The 22,188-nt window shown below is 41.6% G+C and overlaps 1 protein-coding gene across 1 annotated transcript in view; it reads left to right on the top strand.

Moving 5' to 3' along the window:
* Nucleotides 1–5,400: 5,400 nt before the first annotated feature.
* The window catches only part of LOC104162368 (leucine-, glutamate- and lysine-rich protein 1-like), a gene marked incomplete at its 5' end in the record, with an annotated part of 35,253 nt that continues 18,465 nt past the window's right edge, over nucleotides 5,401–22,188 (top strand). The window contains 3 exons of the mRNA XM_009701082.1: nucleotides 5,401–5,520; nucleotides 6,236–6,348; nucleotides 9,735–9,920. Of these exons, the coding sequence (XP_009699384.1) occupies nucleotides 5,401–5,520; nucleotides 6,236–6,348; nucleotides 9,735–9,920 (419 nt within the window). The remainder of the gene's footprint in view (nucleotides 5,521–6,235; nucleotides 6,349–9,734; nucleotides 9,921–22,188) is intronic.

Raw genomic sequence — 22,188 nt, forward strand, 5'->3', positions numbered from 1 at the left:
TACAAATTTGTAGTATAAGTAAAAAGTCACCTATAAATTTGCCTTGGCACCATTTCTTTTTTGTGTAATTATCAAATTACTCGTAATTGTAATATCTTTTTTTTTTTTTTTAACTGAATCAGTATAACTCCGTTGACTTCTACGAAGTTATTCCTGAGTTACAGTGCTCTGACAGCACTGAGTATGACTGCTGTGGCTGAGATTATGTAAACTGTAATTACTGTAAATGGAATTGGTAGCTGGATTGGTAGCTCTGGGAAATTAAATCTTGGGTTTCTTCAAATTTTGAAGTGCTTGTGACAAGGCCGTCATCTTTGTGTCGTCGTTTCTCAGGCCTGTTCCAGAGATTTACCTCTGCTGGAGCAAAAATTATCCAGGCCGTCTTCATAATACATCTTAGATTTCTGCTGAGATAATAAAGATAGGTAACAATTAATGCAAGATTTTAAATGACTGTCAGCCTACGTGGGACTTGATAGAGACCTTCACAAAGAACCTCTTGATTGATTGTCAGAGAGAATTTTCATTTGCTGTCAAATTGGGCCGTATGCTAACCTGCAATCAAGAGATGAATGGTTCTGTAGTGGCACATGAAAACTGTTAAATGGTCTTGTCTTAACTTGAATAGTCTGTGCTGAACAGAATATAAAAAAGACAATTATGAAGAAGTTTGTGGATGATACTATGTGCAGTGAGTTTCAGACTGTGCCTTTTATACATATTCCATGCCAACGTTATGAATGAATACCGAGCTGCTTCGTAGGGGATGCACACTGACTTGTCTCTTGGAAGGAACGCAACGTGCTGAAATGAAAATGAGCAACTACTGGCTCTGAGCAGGTCCTAGAGTTTCGTGGAGCGGGAAGTACCGCAGTGAAACTTTTTTCATGACAGTATGTTTCAGTCTCCTCTGTGCATACTGTCCCTGCTGACTCCAGGCAACTAGGGATGCAATTGCTCTTTCAGGCTTAAATGGGCCCTACTAGGGCTCGTAAAGGGGCTGTGTACTGTGTAGTCTGCGAAGGTGGTTTCTTCTGATCTCGACTTCTGTGAAACGCAACGTCTTAAATTTGAACAAACACGATAATTGCTCCTGTCATTCCATTTAGGACAGTGAGTATATTTGTTTGCTGGCAAGAATCCCTTGCAACTACTTCTTTATTTTCTCATGCTATTCTTTTCGTTGTCAGCACTAGTAGTTAACGTAATTCAACTCCCACTCTGGGCAGGCGTCCTCCTGTGTTCACTAAGAAAGTATGCTGGCTGCAAAGATAGGCTGTTAATTTTCACAGTTCATGTGGGCTATAGGACAGAGGATGAGATCAGTATGTTCTCATGGTTCTCTCATCATGCCAGCATTTAACGATCCAGTGAACTTTTTCCTTTGTGCTGAATATCACCAAAATAACATGTTTATTTTTCTTCCTTGTTATGGTGATGATAGTAGACAGAGGGCAACTGGCTTGCCTTCTCCACCTGTTCTTTGTGTGCGAATGGCCAGGACATACCGATAATGTCCCCTTGCGCTCTGGGGCTGCAGTTCTGTGCTAACCTCTTAGATCAGATCTCTGGAATGGAAAGGGTAAGAAAATGTGTCTTTTCTTTTTTAAACCAAAAGGTCTTCAAATACCACCCATTCTGGAATAAGTAAGAATAGAAAATGAGCGTCCAGTTTTCCATGGATCCCAAAGTTTTGATTTGTTAGTGTTCAAGGATACATCACTGCTTTTTTTTTTTTTTTTCCTCAAGGTATAGTTAACAGAATAGATCAACTGCAAAAACAGATTTGAATTTATGTAACTGTTAAGGGGATGGACATTTCCTTGTTAGTCAGTGACACCAATCTGATTCTGCTCCCAAATACAGTCAAACAGATTTTATTCTCTCCCCTCCTACCCTCCACCTCCAAGAAATTTACAGATAGGTATGGGTAAATTTTCCTAGCAAGGTAATGCCAGAAATTTATTCTATTTTTTTATAAGTTTGTTTGTTTGTTTTCTCCCCCAGTGATCACGGTTGAGCCCAAACAACTTGCTTTTTAACTACTGGATGTTCAGTTTTGGTTTTGGCAGAGTTCTACAGATCCATTTTTCTTTAGCAGGACTAATTTTTTTTTTTTTAATTTGCATTTTGGTGCAAATGTGTAATAGATGACCTATCTGATACCAGTAACTAATGCACATTAATATTGTGGCTTAATTTATTAAATTTTTTTAACTGTAAATCGCTCTCATTTTCTTTTGCTTTTTAAAATTGAAGTAAAGGCTGATGTAATGCTTCAGCTATCCTTTGGTTTTGTAAAATATTTGTCGATTCAAATATTATTTATTTACTCATAACAATGAGTCACCAGTAGCCAAATAGAAAATTTACTCTGCTTGCAGGAGGTTAATAGTAAGTGTTGAAAGCTTGCGAAGGGACTGGGTTTTAACAGTTGCATATTGTTGTAGTTGTACTTTTGGGGCCAGAAGACTGTAGCAGAATGGTTATCTGCAGCTAACAGAAAAGAAAAAAGTTGTACTATAAACTGGTAGTGACGTGCTGTGTGGTATTCTTTTTGCGCGTGTAACACAGGAAGGGAATTGGATTCAACTGTCTGTTATTCCCTTACGGTTCCATTCTTTTCGTTACTATTGTGGGAATAAATCCCAAGTTATTGAAAGAAGAGTGTTTAAATTGTATGTATTTACACTATGTTAGCTCTGCTTGAAAAATAAACAGGTCAGAACCACTGCTGTAATGAAAAAGTTCGAAAGGTAAATTTTAGAGGCGAAGAAGAACTTGGAGGTCAGCTGTCTGCTCCTTTGACCTGGGCAGCTGTGTTTGCCGTGGCTTGGAGTCCAGCACGAAGGTGGGTCCTGTTCTGAGCAGCTGTGCACAGCTGGGCAGTGGTGACAGTGTTTCCCAGGGCCACCATCCTCCTCCTCTTCTCTGAGCAGGTGGTGGTGGTAAAAGAAATACTGGTCAGTTCTCCTGTGTCTTATCATGGAGCTGTGTTTTTTGTTATTTTTTAAAAATACATGTACAAAACTTGAAGCAATTTAAATGAGAATATTGCTCAGATGTTAGCAAATGCACTGAACAGCCACCCTGAGCAGCAGCATCTCTACGTGCTGCCAGGGGACTGCAGGAATCGTCCCCGACCGCAGCCTCCGCTACAGCTGGGGTGGGAATGGGCTGAGCCGGCTGCGGAGCAGGCACCCCGGCTGCCAGCTGCAACGGTGAGGCTGTGAGAGTGGGAAATCCCAGAAATGGGAAAAGCCCCTGCCAGATCAGCCTCATCCAATGAAGCATCTGGTTTCATTCCTCCTTTTTTCAGGGTGGGAAGTGCTGTGGAGACAGAGCAAAGCCCCTGCGAGCGGCAGTGCCCCTTCTCCTCGTCTGTGTGATGCTGCGGTGCAGCCGAGGCAGGGGCTGGCTCAGCAGCACTGTGTGCTGGCTGTGAAACAAGCTGTTAGTGGTGAAAGAATGGGTTTTTTTCCCCCACTTTATACTTATTACACATCTTGAGATGAATATTCTTGTACATAACCATGAGCACATGTCGTCATGGTGAGGCAGTGGCAGAGGTTGCCCAGAGAAGCGGTGGCTGCCCCCTCCCTGGGAGGGTCCAAGGCCAGGCTGGGCGGGGAGCGACCTGGTCTGGTGGGAGGTGTCCCTGCCCAGGGCAGGGGGTGGAACTGGGTGGGCTTTGAGGTCCCTTCCGACCAAACCATTCTATGGTGATCTGTTGCCGATCACTTTTCCCCCAGCACATGTGCTCTACTTGTGCAATGTCATATTCTCATTTAAATCAGCATAATTAAGGCACAGATGTGACAAATGTTAATTTGCATTTTTAATAGGAGGGAGGGTTCACAGTGTATTTGTGAGTCCTGATAACAGTAAGCTTTTCTTTCCCAATCCCAGATTTAGGATCTTTTTTGGTGTCAGGTTTGAACTAAAATGCTGCAAGTTGTCACCCGCGCTGTAATTTAAAAATCCATTACGTGCCACTGTGATGAGGCACCCTGGAAGACCAAGGAGGAGGAAGCATGGAAAAACTTTTCAGTCTCTTCGAGGCAAATACTTACAGAGGGTGTTGTGACAGTGTCACCTTCGATCCTCTTCTGTAAGATGGTTGCTCGCGTGCGTCCCGAGGGGCGTTAGGAGAGGGAGGGGAACCCGAGGATTGCGGGGGCTCTGGCAGCAGCCCGGCACCCAGCCAGGGTTTGCCAGGTAGAGCCACCAAATCGCATCCTTCCTACCCTGTCTTGTGGTCAACGGTGTTGTGGGCCCAGAATCTGTTGAGTGGGGTTTTTTTGCTCAAAGGAAAGGGGGAAGTACAGAAAATAAATGCGTGTTTTCTCTGGCATGTTGTGGGTCAAGCTGGGAACATGGAAACCTAGCTCCAGTCCCGGATTTCCTGCCCTCTCCTTATGCCTGCCTTAAGAAGAATGAGGGAAAGCAATCTGACTAACTTGACATTTCTGATCATTTTGATGCTAATGTCATTGCCTGAGTACATAGAATAAACATCTGGTGGAAACATTTTTTGTGAAAAGTTTCTCTTTAGCTCTTAAAAATGCCATTGTCAAACAACAGAGGCCTAAATTCTAATTGGTGTAAAAATAATAGGCAGGAATGTATTTTACAGGTGTATTTTTTTATTATTATTTGCTGAGCACCATTAATTAATTCAGCAATGCAGAAGTACAGCTCCATGATCATGAGCGTGAAACGGAGGGCAAAGGGAAACAAGAGTGACTAACTGGGATTCATATTTTGCAAACGTATGAAATTAAGAAATAAACAATCTGAACGGAAAAAAAAATACGGTAACGGTAATGAAATACTTAGTGTTTGCTGTTGGTTAACGTTAGAGAATTTCCCTTTCAGCTTAGATGGGCTCTTCCTTACTCTTCCCTGCACATCCTTGCAGTTGTGCGTAGAACCTAGGCAGCTCGCTGTGGTACCGTGCCTCACCCTGCTGGGACAAGGTACCTGCCTTTTAGGTGTTGTAGCCCCTCAGCTGGGTACCCAAGTTGAACTTTAAACTGGGATGTTCGTAATGACCTATGTTTTTTGGAGGATGAATGAGTTCTGTGTTGCATCTGTGAATGAACACTGGATTCTTAAGATACTTAGGTAGCATTGCATATGAGCTGATATTAGACATACACATTTCCACATTGTTTTAGAAATGTATTATGAGCATTACTTTGAAAGAGTTGCTCAAGTGGAGCGGTGGCCAGAAGTTTAAATTCTTTCCATTTGGAGATCTGATACCTCAGTCTGAAATACGTGATTATCGTCTTTGAAGAGACTTTCAGCACATTTTTAATTTAAAGCTGAAACAAAAGTTAGAGGTTGGTTAGTAGTGCAAATAATATTTTCTGGCTATTTTATTTACATCTATAGAATAAAAAACCTAACAGTGGAACTTAAAAGCAAGCAAGACGAATTAAAAAATGTGAAAGAAGATTTGCGGTATTTCCAAGAGGAAAAGGAGGCTACCTATAAGCAGTCACAAGTGCTCAGGTAAGACCGCAAAAAGAAATGCCCATGTTGTGCCTGCTGTGAACGTGTACAATCAGTCGAGAGCGTTCAGGGGAGATGCAGGCAGAGGCAGGCAGCATACTGTGAGTGAGAAGAGTGTTTATAACCATCCTAGTGCTTCTGGCTTTTCCAGAATATAGCAAGATGCTGTAGTGTTAGCAAATATAACTGGAAAATACCACTTCTGATTGCTGGTGTTATTAGCAACAGGGTAAGTTCTTTACAAATTTATAAGCATTAATTAACACTTAAAAGCAAGCGTGTAGCACTTGCTTGTAATGCATTGGAAATACCGTATTTCTTGCATATATTGTTTATAAAGAGTCAACATAAGCTTGGACATATAGTCATTTAAACACAATTACTCTGATTTCTCAATAAAAAGTGATTGTACAATTGTACAGTTTTTTTCATTCAAACATACAAGTTCTAAATCAATGTTTAGAAGGGAGAAACTTATTACAAATATATTCAATATACAGCATATTTCATACACTAAATTATTGTAACCCAATATAGTATAAATTATCATCTGAAGTAAAGTAGTTGTCAAGTTTACTTTAGTTCCCGAACTTACTAGTAGTATTTTGTCATTTTAAAAATGTATGTGTGCTATTACTGTTCTGTCTTGCAGAAATACATTGGAACACCATTGCTCAACTCTGAACAAGGCTGTCTCGCTGTTTCCTTTTATTAGAAGTGAACTAGACAGCATTAAAGAAGCCATTTCCAGTAACCTGGAGAACTGGGCTGCCATGAAAGAAGAAATTTTTCTACAAATAAAAACTGTTAGCAAAGAAGCTTTGACAGGTAAATCATCTTGCAATGATTTTGGGCAAGATAAAATATTTTTTGGTAGTGGAGTGTAACACAGTAAATTAGAAGGTAAAACTAATTACATAATTTCTAATTCTGACATTAACTTGTCCAAGTCCAAAGTGTTAGAAGACCCTATCTACTGCTGTGGCACCATGCGAACTGAGTTGAACTCAGTCCAGTTCCTATCGGATCAGTGTGCCGGACCGGTTGTTTGGTCAGCCAAGTCAGACTGAAATACAAGTAATATAAATGCTTACCATGATTTGAAACATAAGTAATATACTTACTATAAGTATATGGATAAGATTACAACACAAAGACTTGGAGATATTTTGATTTGCCTTGTGTCTCCTATTGCCAGTTTTTCACACACGCTCACACGCACACACGATGCTATACGGCAGTGGTATGGTATCCTTTTGTGGAGCTGCCCGAGGGTCCTTCAGCGCTGTCTGCCCATCGCGGGGGCAGGCTGCACCTCTCCCCTTGACCAACCTACTGACGTACACGTTGGGTTGCCTTGAATACAGGCTGCTGCATACCAGCAAACCTGCACCCAACGTGTAGCAACTACTCCCTCCTTCCGTTTCTGAATAAGAACAAGTAATACCCAAATACAGCTGTCTCTATCTGTGAGGGGTCTTTGGGATTGAAAGGGGCATGGAGCAGCCCATGGGCTGAGAATAATTCCCTTGGCCCACAGCCTGCTTCCTGCTCAAACAAGGGCGGCCTTCAGGAAAAGAGGAGCTGGGAGCAAGTCACAACCGATGGCTTGTTCGTGAAGGTCGTGCCCAGCCCTCAGGCTGGCGGACAGACTTGAAAACTCAGATTTATCCTTGAATACCATTTTTGCTGTGCTTCAGCTGAGATTAGTTTTGCTGAAAAAAGTGTGCAGTAGTGTAATTACAGACTGTAACATCCAGAGCATCCAAACAGGCCCTGTGCTGACTCTTGCAACTTTAACGGCCTTTGGACATCATTTTCATATACGTATTCCTTTCCTTACAGTTTTTCAGTGTGCCCTGTGTGTATCGGTTGATGAGCTGCTCTTTGCCCTGGAGGTTTGTTTTATCAGGGTTATAAGGTAGCAAAGAAGTAGGTGAGCCGATGTCATGCTTTCTGTCCTTGTGAGAAGGAATATAAGGGCATGGTGGGTGATGTGCATCTCCCAAATCACTGCTGGTGAAACCATGTGAGCTCCATTGCAAGATCACAGCTTAAGTGAAACCTGCGTGCGCAGACTATCTCAGAAAACACGTAGCTTCATTTTAAATAATAGCTCCCCAGTAACCTATGCTTCCTGTGAAATTAGAAGTAATTTTTAATGTTTTCAATGATTGCTTTGTTCAGACTGGGAAGCAATAAGTGGGGCAGCTGTGCCGCAGGAGGGAGTAGGCACGCATCCCAACAGAGAGTTGGGGGCATCCCGAGCCCGGGCAGCAGAGAGCCCAGAAGGGAGGGCTCTTGCCTGTGGAAGATGAGCGTGACCAGAAAAATCACTCTTTAGTATTCAGTTTTTGTAAGAACAATTAATTTAAATGTCAGTGTCAATATAATGCATTTTGATTCATGACTTCATCTCCTAATTAGACTGAGCACAGAAAGTATTGTATGTCCCTAAGGATTCCACCCTTCCTGTGCTCATTCTCTGCCTACTTCTAGCTAATAAAGGGGATACAAACACGCGTTTCTGCAGACAGCTTCAGGTTCACAGAGATTCATAACATTTTAAGGCTTCTTTTCTGGACTATTGCCTGGTTTATTTGTTGTAATACTGCAAATACATAGAATATCTGTACGGAAGCAGAAGCACAGCCTTTCAGGTTCTTTTAATGATTATATGTATATGCTGTGTATCCCCAGCTGCGTTCAACATATCCCATTGAGAATAGTGCCACACTGTGAATATGGTATACTTCCTTAAATCTAGCTTTCTAAATCAACACAATTTAGTCACACTTTTTTTTTTTTTTTGGCCTGTGAGTCCCATTTAAAGGATTTTATGTTATGTTTTATGAGTTGTTCATTATTAACATATATTAACATATTAACATGCAGTAATTTTTTGGTTTTACTTTACCTTACTGTTTTTGCAAGAAGTTTTTCAGAACTTGTTTTCCATTCAGATTTTGAGAAGAAAAATGTTACATGAGATGCTACTCCTTACGCCTAGACCGGTTTGCTTGGTTAGTTTGAAAACAGCTTATAAAAGCCCGTGTATATGTAATTCATTTAGCCTTGGTTAATTAATGGCAAGTAGAAAGAAGTACAAGAATGTAAAATCTTTCAGTATTTACATCATTTAGACTAACAGTGAATTGATTTAAGCATGGAGTAGTTGGGAAAGATTGTAGATAATGAAAATATTTGCACCACAGAAAGAATTTAAAGTTTGCATGTGGGCAGCATATAAAACATACATAATACCTGACTTGATGATAGAAACAGGTCTCATCTAACCTGGACGTTGTCATTATTAATGTAAATAGAAGTGATGTAAGTTCTTTGGACAACTAGGCGTTTAGGGATGTCGTTGGGAGAAGGCATAGAATAGAATTGCAGCTACTTTTGGAAATATTCAAATGCAGTCGTCAAGGATAACTGAACTCGGGAAAAAATATGAAAATGTAGAGACCCACTGTACCCCACCCATGGTTTGCTTATTTACCTTGCAGTTAAAAACTACCTGGGAAACTTCCTTGGGACTGCTGCTCTTCCATGTTGAAGAGCTGATGAAAGATGGTGACAAAGCCTGTCTTTTATATCAGGAAGATGCACTTTGTGATAACTTTAACAGCAGTAGTCATCTAAGGGGTGAGAAAAGAAAATGTAATACACGTGCCCAAACATCTTCTGAACCAAAAGTTGCAAACTGAGCTTTAGCAGAGGCTAACCACCTTGATATCTTCTCAAATTAATTTCAAAATGAGTCTGCAATTGTTTTTGTATGTCAAGAATGGTTTGTGTATCTTCTTAAGATAGAAGGCTTGGATTCAAATATTTCTGTCACCTATTCTTATGTCACTTGGAATATATGCATGTGATTTAATTTGATTTTGAGATCTTAGATTGAGATCTTAGAGGAAAGACATATTATTGCTTAGAATAAAATTTGTATTATTTATCAACAATATGTGTTTGGCTTAGTACAAGTTATCTGTGTAAAGAGATATTGCACAAAGCACTTCTTTTGGCCCTCTACATTCTCAGCAGAAGTGTTGCTAATGTACGTGGCTTACACTGATCCATACCCAAACTAAGGTTACAGAATGCTGAAGTCCTGAGGTCGTAAATCCGGGATAATACTTTTTAGTGAAGAAGGTAAATTTGACAACAGTCTGTATGATTTTTCTTTTTTTTTTTTTTTTCCTCCTCAGAAATAGCCAAATTGAATCAAAGATTAGCAAAATCCCAGAGAGAGAATGAATGCCTCCAAGAAAAGGTAAAACATCTGACCTTGGTGGCCGACACGGTTGAGCTGAAAACTCAACAGCTTCAAACTTCACTTCAGCAGGGGAGTGAGCTACAAAGTAGATGCCGTGAACTACAAAAGGAAACTTTAGGTAAGAGAATTTTGACATTTCAAGCAAACTTCCAAGTAAAATGAAATGCAAAAAAAATTTTTTAAAAGCACTGAAATTGTCCCTGTTACTGTGAAAGCACTCAACAGCCCAACTCAGGCCCTAATAAAATGTGGATGCTGTGCAGTCAGGAAGAGAGTATGTCATTGTGAGGAGTCTCTTGCCCTGCTGGGGACACGAGTCAGCCAACTTGGGGGGGAAAAGAGAAGGAAGGGAGGAAACCAATGGAGATGGGGGTAATACAATTATGCTGTTACTTGTCAATCTTATGCAAAACATGAGGGAGAAGGCTCCGAGTTAAAAATTAAAAAGAAATGCTCTCATTTTGAGTGAAAGGCCAGGAAGGATTTTTGGCTATCAGCAACAGAACTGAAAAGTAGGTCAGGCTAAGCCAGTCTCTTTTCTCATAGATTCATTAAACTTGAGACTGTCTAATGATTTGCCCTTGATAGTGTGTCTCAACAATCTAGAGAGTCCTCTTGAAAACTGTTAAGAGCAGTGATAGCACTTGAAATTATAATATCTTGTGAGCTCTGTTGAGACAATAACTCATTACAAAAAGATTATTTATATTAGTATCTCTTGAATCCCTTTTCTCTTTAAAGCAGTATTGCATTCATGGTGCTGGCTCAGAGACATTTTAAGACCTTGAAAACATATAGAGGTTGTGCTGTTCCGGGCACAGTTTTGAGTCATCAAATTGGCACGGCAATTACCGTACTGCCTTATGCACAGTATGTAATGTCAAATTTTAAGCAGTAGGTCTCAGTGCTAGTCACGATGAAGGAATTTCACTGATTCCTCAATACCAGTGACAATATCAAATGGGAGACTGTAAAGTAGAAGACTACAGATACCATCCACTGAGTTATCAACCTGTATTGCTGAGAACGGTCTTTATTTTTGTCACTGTATAACAATACTGTTAGGAAGGCTCCAGCAGCGATGCATTTGAATGGTAAGAATGAGCAGATAACTCTGCATCATTTTCCAGACCGTTTCTGTATAAGAAATGGACTTAATATGTCTGCCTTTTTGTGGTATTTATTCAAAAACCTAACTTTAAATGAATGCAAAATCAGTTAAATTCTTTTCTGACAAGATTCTTCTGTGGACTATTCACAGCATCCACTTGTCTTCCAGTATCTCAAAAACCTGCTCATGACATTTTTCAGTAGGCTCATTGTCTGATTGTAGCTACCTCTTGTTACTTAGTCCTCTGTTCAGGGTAAACTCTGGCAGGCAAGATTTGGGGAGAGGGTTGCCTGGTAAGTGTTTAGCTGTCAGTAGTGAGCCACCGTATCTCATTCTGAAGACCTGAGTAAATGGAAAAAAAAATGGAAAAAAAAATTTATCAATTCTATTTAAATTTCCTTTTTCAAAACAATCTTGAACATGCTGGTGGACAGGGTGAAAATTTGTACCTTTTTGTTTGACTCATATGTAAAATCACTAGGAGAGAGGTTTTATTTCATGTCTCCTGAAAAAAAAAAATTCCAGTAGTACATAAATGGTATCTGCTGTGTTGATTTTTTGCAAGAAAAGTAAACAATCTCAATACTATATGTACATTACATATATATATAATATGTATTACATAGCTGAGACAAGTGCCTGGGTAAAAAATAATAATAAAAAAGCCAAAATTCCAAATAAGCTCAAGATAAAGTCGCTAGAAAAGACACAACTGAAGGAATTAACTGGTTACACTAGTTAACTGAATCTCATTGCTTGTCCCAGTAGCATAAGGTTACCGGTGACTCCTTATGTTTTACTTGAAACTTGTTTGGAAAAGATGCTAAAAATGCATTAATTTCTTTTGAAAAGACAAGTGTGTTTCTCCTCCATTAAGACATTCATGTTTTATCCAAATAATCTGTGTACGTGTATAACTGCCAGGTTTGACAATTACAATGCCACAGTCCAAAATTGGGAAATTGTATCATTTAGAATATTCTGTGTGTTTGGTTCTTAACGTTCACCTTCTGTCTTTACTTATGCTGTAGTAGCCTTAGAGAGTCAGCTGAACTCTACTAGAAATCGCTCAAGCGGCTAGTATTGCTCAAAAGAAGATAGCCAAGGTGACTGGCTCAAAAACAGCATGAGCGCCGCAGATCCTGCGATAAAACCTATAGCAATGATTTATTGCGGTCGATTAAGCTTTCCTTTTGCTGCTAGTAGAGCAGCACTTATGGAAAGAAAGTTTGTTTGGTCTTCAGTGTGGTCTTGTGCCATGCAAAGAAACCGTTCATTCGTACAGCACTCTGGATATTCTACTACAAGTGCTGATAGTTGCGGTGATGTACAGGTCATTTTGATTGTGACAGATACTCAGTTCAGAATCCGTGCACCAACGTTTTGGTACGTGCTTCTTACGTGCTCATGTAGTGTGATGTTTCGGTCAAACTGTTGTATTTCTTAAGAAGCAGTGGACGTAAAATTCTCTTTTTGCCCTAATACTTGGCTTTCTTCTGTGTTCAATATAACCAGCAAACTTATTTCCACTTTCTTTTTAGGAATATCTTGTCTTCTATCTTTGTATAAATAGACACGAGTAGTGATATGTCATAAGCAGATCATTTATTATTTACCTTTCTCTAGAAATCTGAGCTTCTGCAATTTTGAAAATGGGCCTACCACCTGCCTGCCTTGAGGAAAACATAATTAAATTTGACGTACATTTTTTTTTTAGGTGGAAAAACTAGTCAAAACAAAATAATCTCAGTGTAAAAATAGCTCCTTCTCAAGTATACTTTGACATTTCGTTTGTGTTGAAAACTGTTTTAATTTTTTTTTTTTTTTTAATACGAAATAAAAAAGTTCATGGGTGACACAGGTTAAATTGCCAGTGCTGGTGCGCAGACTGTTGTCGTTCCTTAGGAACAGTCCTTTGTACAATTTCCAGAACTATAGGTTTTACTTTTTATAAGGTGCCATGTTCAGTATAACTGAGACAATTTTTCACGTTACTGAGTTAAATTTTTGCAGTGAGGTGGCTGTATGTGGGCGTGTGAAGCTGTCTGTGAATGCAGCAGTAGTTCACAGGCAGTCCTGGGAGCTGGAATGTTGGCGCTTGCTGCTGTTGTAGAAAGTCTAAAGTCCATTTAATTCCGTACCCTGTCCTCACTGCTGAAAAACACGGCATGGTTCAAAGGAAGGAGCAGGAACTCTAGAAGAGCAATTATAGGATAATCTGTCTTCCTTATGTGCCTTGTCTTGATCTAAGAGGGCCCTGAGCCTAATAAGACAATCTTTTAAGCTTTGAAATATGTGGTTTAGTATCCTTACATAAGATATTTGTATTGTTACATTTATGCTGATATGAAAACTACTCTTAGACTTCCCTTTTGGGTTTTGTAAAGCTGTTTACTTCAGAGGTTCCTGTAAACAATGAGTTCATAGTTTGTTCACGTGCGTTGTAAAAATACACTTCTTTTTTTCAGTCTTCCCCACCTTTAACTCCATGGAGAATTCCTTTGTTCTCATGTTAGAAGACCAGAGAAAGATGCTCGCAGTCTGTAATTTTTTGGTTTTTAAGATTATTTGGTGTGTTATATAATTTTTGTGATGCTTGCATGGCATTCTGGCTCATCTCAAAATCTGAATTTGCTTCCCTAAGTTGGCATGTTGCATCAGACCATCTCATCAAGCAGTTAGTTATATTTAGGTTCTAATTTCTCACCTTTAATTGCTGTGCATAACTCAGGGCAGTAACTGTAGCATATAGATGAGTACCATGTCACGAGCAGGTTCAGGCTAGTGCACATAGAGCATCTCTACTTTTTGTGCTGAAAAAATCTGAACTTACAAAGAAGTGCCTGATCTAGGGCCCCTATTCCAGTCTGTGGATCATCGTGGGTTTTCTAAGTATTACCGTATAAGAAAACCAAGATTGCACAACGTTTCCTATGAGATGTTCACTGTTTTCAGTGACTTAGAATATTACCAAACTTAACTAATCAGTGATTTTGGACCATTTTTACTGGAATTAATATTCATAGCTTTTACAAGGGTAGGATGGCTGGAAAAGTCATTGGATTTTACGTTTCAATCTTATGCTGCCAAAATTTTGTGGAAACCCTATGAGCCTTCTGTTGTCTGAAAAAGGACTTTGAGACTGGAGGTTTGACGGTGTTCTTGACATCGACAACCAAGTTAAACTGACCGATAAGCCTATGAAAACATTAAATAGCTATGTGTTGGTGTGGTGGCTGAGCTCTCTGGGATTTTCAGTTTAACGAGTCCCCAGAATACACGGCTGGGCAGTGCTTTCCCAAGCCCCGCTTGTTTTGGGGCGCTGGGCCACAGGACCGAAGGGAAGGAGGTCGGCTCTGCTGCGCGCCCGGTGCCCTGGGTCTGGGGCAGGGAACAACGCGGACGGGGCCGAGACCAGCGCAGGACCAGGTAGGTTAGGGCGTTGTGACAGGGCTCTCGGGGAACTTGGCTCTGTAAATGAGCTGGGGAGCACACGCCGAGCGGTGAAATGCCAGTCCCGAATAGCTGGAGTTCTTTCGTCCTGTGTGGGCACAGACGCAGGAATCCTGTGAGGGGGGAAGAAAACCAGTATGCGATTATATCCTGAACAAATATTCTGTAATGCGTAGTTACTAAAGCATGAAGAAACAGCTGATACTTGTACACGTTTGACTGCAGCACTTAACCACAGTCACTGGTGCAGTTTCTGCGTGTTGCGGCGTATGTGTCTCGCCCTGCGTCCTAGCCTGCACGCCGTTGTTCTGCTTGCGAAGCATGATTACAGCCGTTCCCTTTTTCGTTTGAGGCCCAAGGTCTACTGTCCCATTCTCGTCTTGAATCATCCCCAGGGTGTTCAGGAATAGTGTTTGTAGAAGGAAACCGGAGCGATGTGCTAAAAGAAATAGCTTGGTTTGGGTAAGACAGTGGTGCTGTGCGGTGGTGGGGAAGGGGTGCGTGTCGAGAAAGAGCTAACGAGGGCAGCTGGAGTCAGTCTCCTTCATCTCCCCTGCAGCCAGGCTTCGTGCCATGCAAGGAGAAGGTGACTACAAAAGGCTGTGTGGTTAAACACAGCAGGTACAGAAGGGAAAACAACGGAGCTTTTCCTTTTTTCCCCTCTAGCCTGGTTCCAGATGACTCTTAAGGGTAACAGTGGTGTGTGCGTTGGGTGTCCGCAGCTGAGCAACAGCTCCCGTGTCCTCCTTGGGCGCTTCAGCTCTAGTTTCTGTTCTCCTGTTGGCAGTGAATCGAGGGAGGGGAGCATACAGACTGTGCTTTCGATGGTGTCTAGCCTTCCACTGGAGCAGCTCGAAGGTGCCGGTAGCAATGGGACTGCAAACTGTCCTCTCGTCCTGCTGCCCTGGCATCTCAGCCTCGCACACACCGCAGCTCACTGTCACCTCCGTGCCATCACCAGGAGCTCATAATGGTTTTTACCAAAAGAAAAGTTGATGAAAATCTCCCCTTTACCTGCTTCTGATGAAATGTTCACTCTGTTCCTGTAAATCCTGGGGGTTCGTATCTGTATCGGCACTGCTGGTGGATTTTGTTTCTACATTTTTGTGTTTTCTGTTCCATGGTTATGGTTTAAGAAGCTGCAGATTGTTGTTTCTGTAGTGGTGGGATCAGATCCCCCTCAGACGGCTGGGTGTTTGAGACCGTAACTGGTACCACGTACTGGAGTTTGTGGGTATGCCTCCTTTTGCCTTTATTTCTTCCATCCTGCCTCTGAGCTCCTCCAGGAGCGAAAAGCAGAGCGCTCACGGACTTCTCTTCCAAACTGTATTAACAAGACTTATCATCTGGGAAGCTTGTTGACCTCTGTAGGAAATTGCAAAGTAAAGACATATTAACCGGCCACCCAGGTGGTGAGTGTCACATCCCAAGGGTGGAATGTAAACTTACCAGTGACTTTCCAAAAGTGCTCCTTTCATCCCAAATCCTTCTCCCGAGTTAATTTGGGGAGGACTTTTGTGATTCAGCTCTCGCCAGTTGTGCTGCTCTTGGAATTCAGCATTCATATGAGCAACTATAGAGCTCTGGTTTTGATGAGAGAAAAAACTTGGGATTTATTGAACTGCATAATCATTTTTCACTTTGATGTGACGTCACTGAAAGTGAAGGTATGACTCTTGAAAGAAGCGAAAAATGTTAGAATATTCTAAAAAAGTTTTATCTATGCTTACATCTTTATTAATTTTTTTCTGCTGCTAGCATTGACAGGAGACCTAGCCAAGAGTTACTGTCTATGGTTGTGGGGGCTGGTTTTGGTTTTGTATTTTTTTTTTTTCCCTGTCCACTTCAAAGGAATATTTTGGAAGCTGCTTGTTTATGTTTATAAAGAGATTTGAAAACTTACAGTGCCCTACAAAGCCACTCCTTCCCTCCAGAACTCTGTGAAGTGCACTGCCACATTATCTCTCCTGCTCACTCGCCCTTTTTAAAAAATACGTTTCCAGAGAAGAGGGATTTTTTTAGAAAAAAAAAAGCCTAGTTAACGGGTTCACTGAAAGTTATCTCAGTGGTTAGTGTGACTGTGTGTGGATTCTCAGGTGTCTCGGTGGTGTAACACTTGAGCAGAAGGCTCCCTGTGACGGCTGCTCATCATGCTGTGCTGTTTGAGTCACGATTTACTTATTTTGCACGTTTCCTGTTTCTTTTTTAAACTGTGTATAATAAAAACTTGAAATAGCAGACATTTTTGTGGAGAAAACAAAGAAAGCATTGTCTGTGGAATTCATACAGAATATTAGGACTCTGTAATATCTTAATGAACAGCTAAAATATCAACTAAGCATGTTGATGTTTTATGTGAGGCATTTTAAATTTTATTTTTATGAATAAAAACATGTAGCAGTTACTTCATAATAAATCAGTTATTAAGCGTCAGTAAAATGTTTGATGTGGATATCCAGAAGGAGATTTCAAGGCAGAAAGACTGCTAGCCCAGGCATTTTCATTCTGCTCTTCCTGAGTAGATCAGTAAAACACGGATCCCTGTGCATCTGAAGAGGTCTGTCTCTGTGGAACTTGTTGCTGGATTTGGGTAATAAAGCCGGCTAACGCACTCATGATAAAAATGTTCTCTTTGAAATACAAAACGTGATTTTCTTCATGAAACAAGCATGAAATATTATATGAGTTTACCATCGTATTAAAATGAAGTAGTGGGAATAAGCAACAGTGGGGTTTTTTGGTTTTTTTGGGGTTTTTTATGACCTCACTTGATCTTAGTGAAAATCAATTCCCATTAGTGGATTTACACCATATAAAGCCAGTGTGTAGGAAATCAGCCAGATCTAGAGGGTCCATGGTTCGGAGGCGGGGTGTTGGCTTTTTTGGTTTAGTTTCCCTTTTTTCCCCCCCAAACTACTTTGAAGGTAATATCCCACTTTGGTACTGAAATAGTTCAGTGCTCCAGGGGAAAAAAAAAACCTACCAGGTTTTGTGGTTTACATGTTTTGAAAGGATTTTCCTTTCTGCAGCCAGTATTTTGAAGATTCTTGTTTCGTGTATTTATCATAGAATTGTAAATTATTGAATATTCCATATGATAGCAGTCATTTGCAAGAACTGAAACTAAGCGTTAGTTTCTACTATTGTTTCTTTGTTCTTGTGCTTCTCCTGACTTTCTGAAGATTATCTTTGTGAGTTATGTTTTGCCAAAAAGGCGAATTTGATTGCTGGTTTCATACCACTTTTCAGACTCACAATGCATCATCCAGTTAGCTAGAGATGACAGGTCTTGAAAAATGCTCAACGCAGGGTAAGGTCTGGTGAATAATTGTCTAATCAAATAGACTCGCCAAAAAAAAATAAAATCAATAATGCCTTGTGATAGTGTCTTTGTCTGTATTCTTAGGGTCGGGAGCGGCAGAAGAGCTGCAATAGCATGTGCTCCTAAAAGAGAGGAGCTGGTATCTGTGCTTTCATTCTTGTTACCAGCCAAATCCTTTCCTCCACTTAATCACAGATATAGAATAATTTTTCTTTACAAAGTCCTTGCAGTAGTTCTTTAGCCCATTTATAGTTGCAGGTTTACCTCTGTATGGGTTTAAATTGCTGGCTATGCACATGAAATCTGTCTTTTAAATCTTTTGATGCTACTGCTTCGTAGGCTGCTTAAGTTACTAAATATAAACTTAGCAGTGGTCTGCTGACATAGTAAGACTAATGAGAGATGATTGAAAAATGCAGGCAGCTGTAGGAGTAGCTGGGTAGTTTGAGTGGGAAATGTTAGCACTCTTCATGGAAAGAAGGAGCGGTATTTTCATCTACATTGAAGTGTCTTTAATGACACTTTAAAGACCGCTTTGAAGAGCTTTGAAAATCCAAAGAGAGAATAGTTTCCTGTAGTTTTAGGTAGGCTGCAGTTCAAATATCCACTATTCATACTACAAGTACTGTTGAAATAAATTTTTTTTTATTAATTCCAGCTGCGGTACTAAGAATTTGAAGGGTGAGAGCTGGGGAACGCAGTGTTGGTGTTTGAACAGAATGTGACAAATGGGTTAGACGAAGCAATGGCTCATTAGCGCTTTTCAGCAGTCTCTTAAAGTGGAAGAGGAAACGGATGAATGTGATGGAAAGAGCAGCGTCCTAGTTCTCTTCAGCTAGGTGGTGGGATAGTGCTGCGTTTGAGTATGATTTCAGTACAGAAGGGCCCCACTTTGCTTCTTGAGGAAAAGCAGGAATCCATGTTAAAGGAAATAAGTTTATTGTATTTTGTTTCGTCTGCTTGGCCTAAACACTGGGGGGGGGAATATCAGTCTCCAAGGAAAACTAAGGTCAGAAGCTCCATTTTGTAACCTTCAGTTTTCCCAGCCAATAGGTAAGTGACAGTATTTCAAATCAATTTTAATACATAGGAGAAGCAGGTCTGTAGGAACACTTCTGACATATCCCAGTTAGCTTGGGTTCAAAAAGGCAGGAACGTATGCTGAAAATTCAGGCTTAAGGACCAAATCCCTTGATGCCAAAGTGTGAACCCTGGCTGTGGCTGAGCAAATACCACGTAAGCAATCTCTCTGGCTGCAGAAGTGCTTGTAACATGTCGCTCGTGTACTCGGGGAGCAGGGGGAGAGAGAGGGGAGCGGGTTTGCTGAGACAGCATCGTTTCTCTAATTAAGCACTCCATAAGGTCTTGGGAAGGATTGCCGTCACGTTTGCATGGTGTATGCAGTTGCTGGCTTGTTCTTTTGAGGGCACTGAGAGCGTTCTAGATTTGGACTACCCAAAACTATTCAGAATCTGGTCCCTTCTCTTGCTCTTTCTATACTTGTGTTATATACGAACGTGAAAGAACTAACATACTAGTTCAGACCAGAGGTCCAGAAAGCCCAGTCCTGGCAGCGGTCAGCAACATATGCTGGGGGAGATAAGAAACAGGCACTCCTTTTTCTGGCACATCCTCCCGGTTCCTGGCAGCGTTTAGTGATTTAGAGACTTCCTGGTGGCACTGGTCGGATCTCCCGAAAGGATGTAAATCTGTACGGCTGGAGTCCATCCCTGGGCTCCTTCCAGGCAGCCTTGTGCTTGTGAGTCACAAATAAAAAGTACTTTCTTGGGTATACAAAGAATAATTTATCTTAGAGAACATAGTACATGAAATATTATAAATAAAAATAAATAGTTCTGTTCTGTGTGTGCAAGAACTTTGAGTATTTAGGTCACTACTTTGGTCTCCTTAGAAACCTAGAGTGAGGCAAATTATTCTGTTCTGACACAGTAATTTTTCATGTATGTATTTCATATTTCTTACAGCTTCTCTACTATGGTTTTTAAATAAATGTACTTAAATCTATGTTAAGCTTACACCCAAATTTGGTTCTAAGAAAAATATTTTTACCCCTTTTGACACAGCTCATCAGCCAATATTCAAGGTGTCATAGGTTGCTCCCTACAAGGAGTAGTTATTTAGTAGGTTTTAAAGACTGCCTGCAACTCCTGTTTCTCAGAATACCAGAGGTAGTTGGCAACAGGAGCTGGGTCCCAGTCTGTCTTCGTCAGGGATCTGGGCAGTCTCTCCATTTCAATCTCCTGACCGTCTTCCAGGTTTGAGCTGCCAATGTTTTCCTGACCCCTTGGATTCTCTGTTTCTGTCTGCCCATCCCTGTGATGTTACTGGGCTGCATTTGCCCTGCTCCCCTTCTCCCTCCGCTCCTTTATGGCAATATTGTGGCTCCTGCCTTTGAATTTCTGTTCCACCCAGTCCTTTCCATGCCTGGAAGAGCCTCGCTGCTGCTCGCCATTTCCTGAACAAAGGATGCTTCTCGCCCCCACCAGCCCCAGGGACATTTCCTTCGGTCCACCAGCGTGACAAATATTATCTTGATCTGAGGTAATACAGGGAGTGTCCCACAAGGTTCATGTCTATATGGACCAAGTCTCTGAAAAATCATTGTTCCTAAAATGAAATTAGTTGGAGAAAGGAAACCATATCATGGCGAGAGCCGGGCTGGTCCCAGCTGGCCAAGAGGGGACCCAACAGCAGGCTGGGAGTGCCTGGAGGGGAGAGAGGAAGGTGGTGGATCCAAACTCTCCTGGGGATGGCGGGTGGTGATAAGGCAGGGGACACCGGGCACCGCTTTGGAGCTGCAAGCCGGACCTTGGGAAGAGGTTTTTCAGCAGAGGGTGGGAGGGGCCGTCCCGGGGGGCTGGGTGATTCGCCAGCCTTGGTGGTCTGCAAGGCTCAGCTGAGTAACACCACGGATTACCGCTGACAAAACCAGACGAGGTCCTGCTCTGGGCAGGAGGTTGAACTATGCAACCCTTGGAGGGCCCTTCCAGCCATCCTCTCTGTGAGTCTGTACCCGGCTGAATCATGGTGAGAATTTCATAAAGCTTGATAAAATAAAAAGTATTTTAATCTGTGATTCTTCTGCAAGTAATTGTCCACTGCTGGCACACGTGCACTGAGACTGGGTGTTGCTAGTGGGCAGGAGCGGAGGGCAGCACGTGCAGCCCACGCGACCTTTCCGCTTCTCGGTGCGAGCGTGAGCAGGACTGCCCCAGCCGCTCGTTCTCATCGGTGACCGGTACGATGAGTCAGAACTTATCTGGTTTGAACCAAACTATCTGCCAGTTGTTCCCCAAACCATCCTTAAATAAAGGGAAAATGAAACTACTTTCTCCCTGTGCTGTTTTCTTTGTGCTGCGGCGTAATGATGTGGTTAGAAGTAGCAAATCCGCTTGTTTGCAATACCCAGCCGAGTAGTGAGAAATGGACTGTGTTTCTGAAATTGGAGGCAGATGAACTTCGTAGACATGCATTTATTCTTAGGTAGGCACAGTCATTTTAGACCAGAGACTTCGCGACACAGAACAGGTTCATACCGTGACTGTCTTTGACTTCAGCAGAGCTGTGCTGTTGAGTTTCTGTCCGCCAGCGGCTGAGCTCGTGCTGCTGAGGCAAAAGGGTCTCAAGTGATGACTGGGCTCTGTGTGTCTTCAGTGCCAATATCTATTTGAGCTGTGCGTATTAACCTCTCTAGAAAGTCTTAACTACTGGCAAATAGCTTACATGTGTATAAAACACTGAGCTTTTATTTAGACGAGACCAAAATTTTCAGAAAGTATCTTGGATTTTTTGTAGGTTTTGCAGGAGAAGTAGGAAATTAGACAGTTCTATCAGATGTGCTTCTGAACTGATACCATTGTGAATCTGTTGCGAGTTAGCTGCAAAGTTGATGGCTTCCAGAGTTGCTCTTACCCAATGTGAATATAGCCCCCCTCACTGAAAACTTTACCAGTCGTTGCTATTTACAGAGCAGGAACTGGAGCCTTCATTCGGCACCGTGCCGTTGGCCAGGCAGCTGGAGGGGATGCAAACCGGGTGGCTAAATTCCTGCAACCCATTTCTGGGCAGACTCCACACCCGGTATTTTACAGATACAATGGGCTGTATCTGTGGGAATTCACCCAAACCAGAGGAAACAGTCACCAGTTTTGGTTCTTGTTCTTTGGTTCTTCACATCTTTTCTTTGTGCATGTTCTGTGCTGTGCCCCCTTGGTCTCTGTCCTTACCACGACAGAGTCTCACTTTATGGAGAATGTGGTACTGCCTACACGGAGGTGTAGGGGAGGCAGTCTCTCCCCTCATTCCCTTTTGTCCCTGTGGGAAGGCAGGGCTGGTCGCCTGTGCCGCCTGAAAGGTTACTGTTGGCTGGTTATGACTATGGTAAGATCCATTGTGAATCACAAAGATAAGTAAAATTAAACATGAATGATACTGAGATGGGTTTGGACTGAAGGTTCTTTGAAATGTGGTACTTCCTAA

The sequence above is a fragment of the Cariama cristata genome, unplaced genomic scaffold (genome assembly GCF_000690535.1).
Source record: "Cariama cristata isolate BGI_N322 unplaced genomic scaffold, ASM69053v1 scaffold3515, whole genome shotgun sequence".
Classification (NCBI taxonomy): domain Eukaryota; kingdom Metazoa; phylum Chordata; class Aves; order Cariamiformes; family Cariamidae; genus Cariama; species Cariama cristata.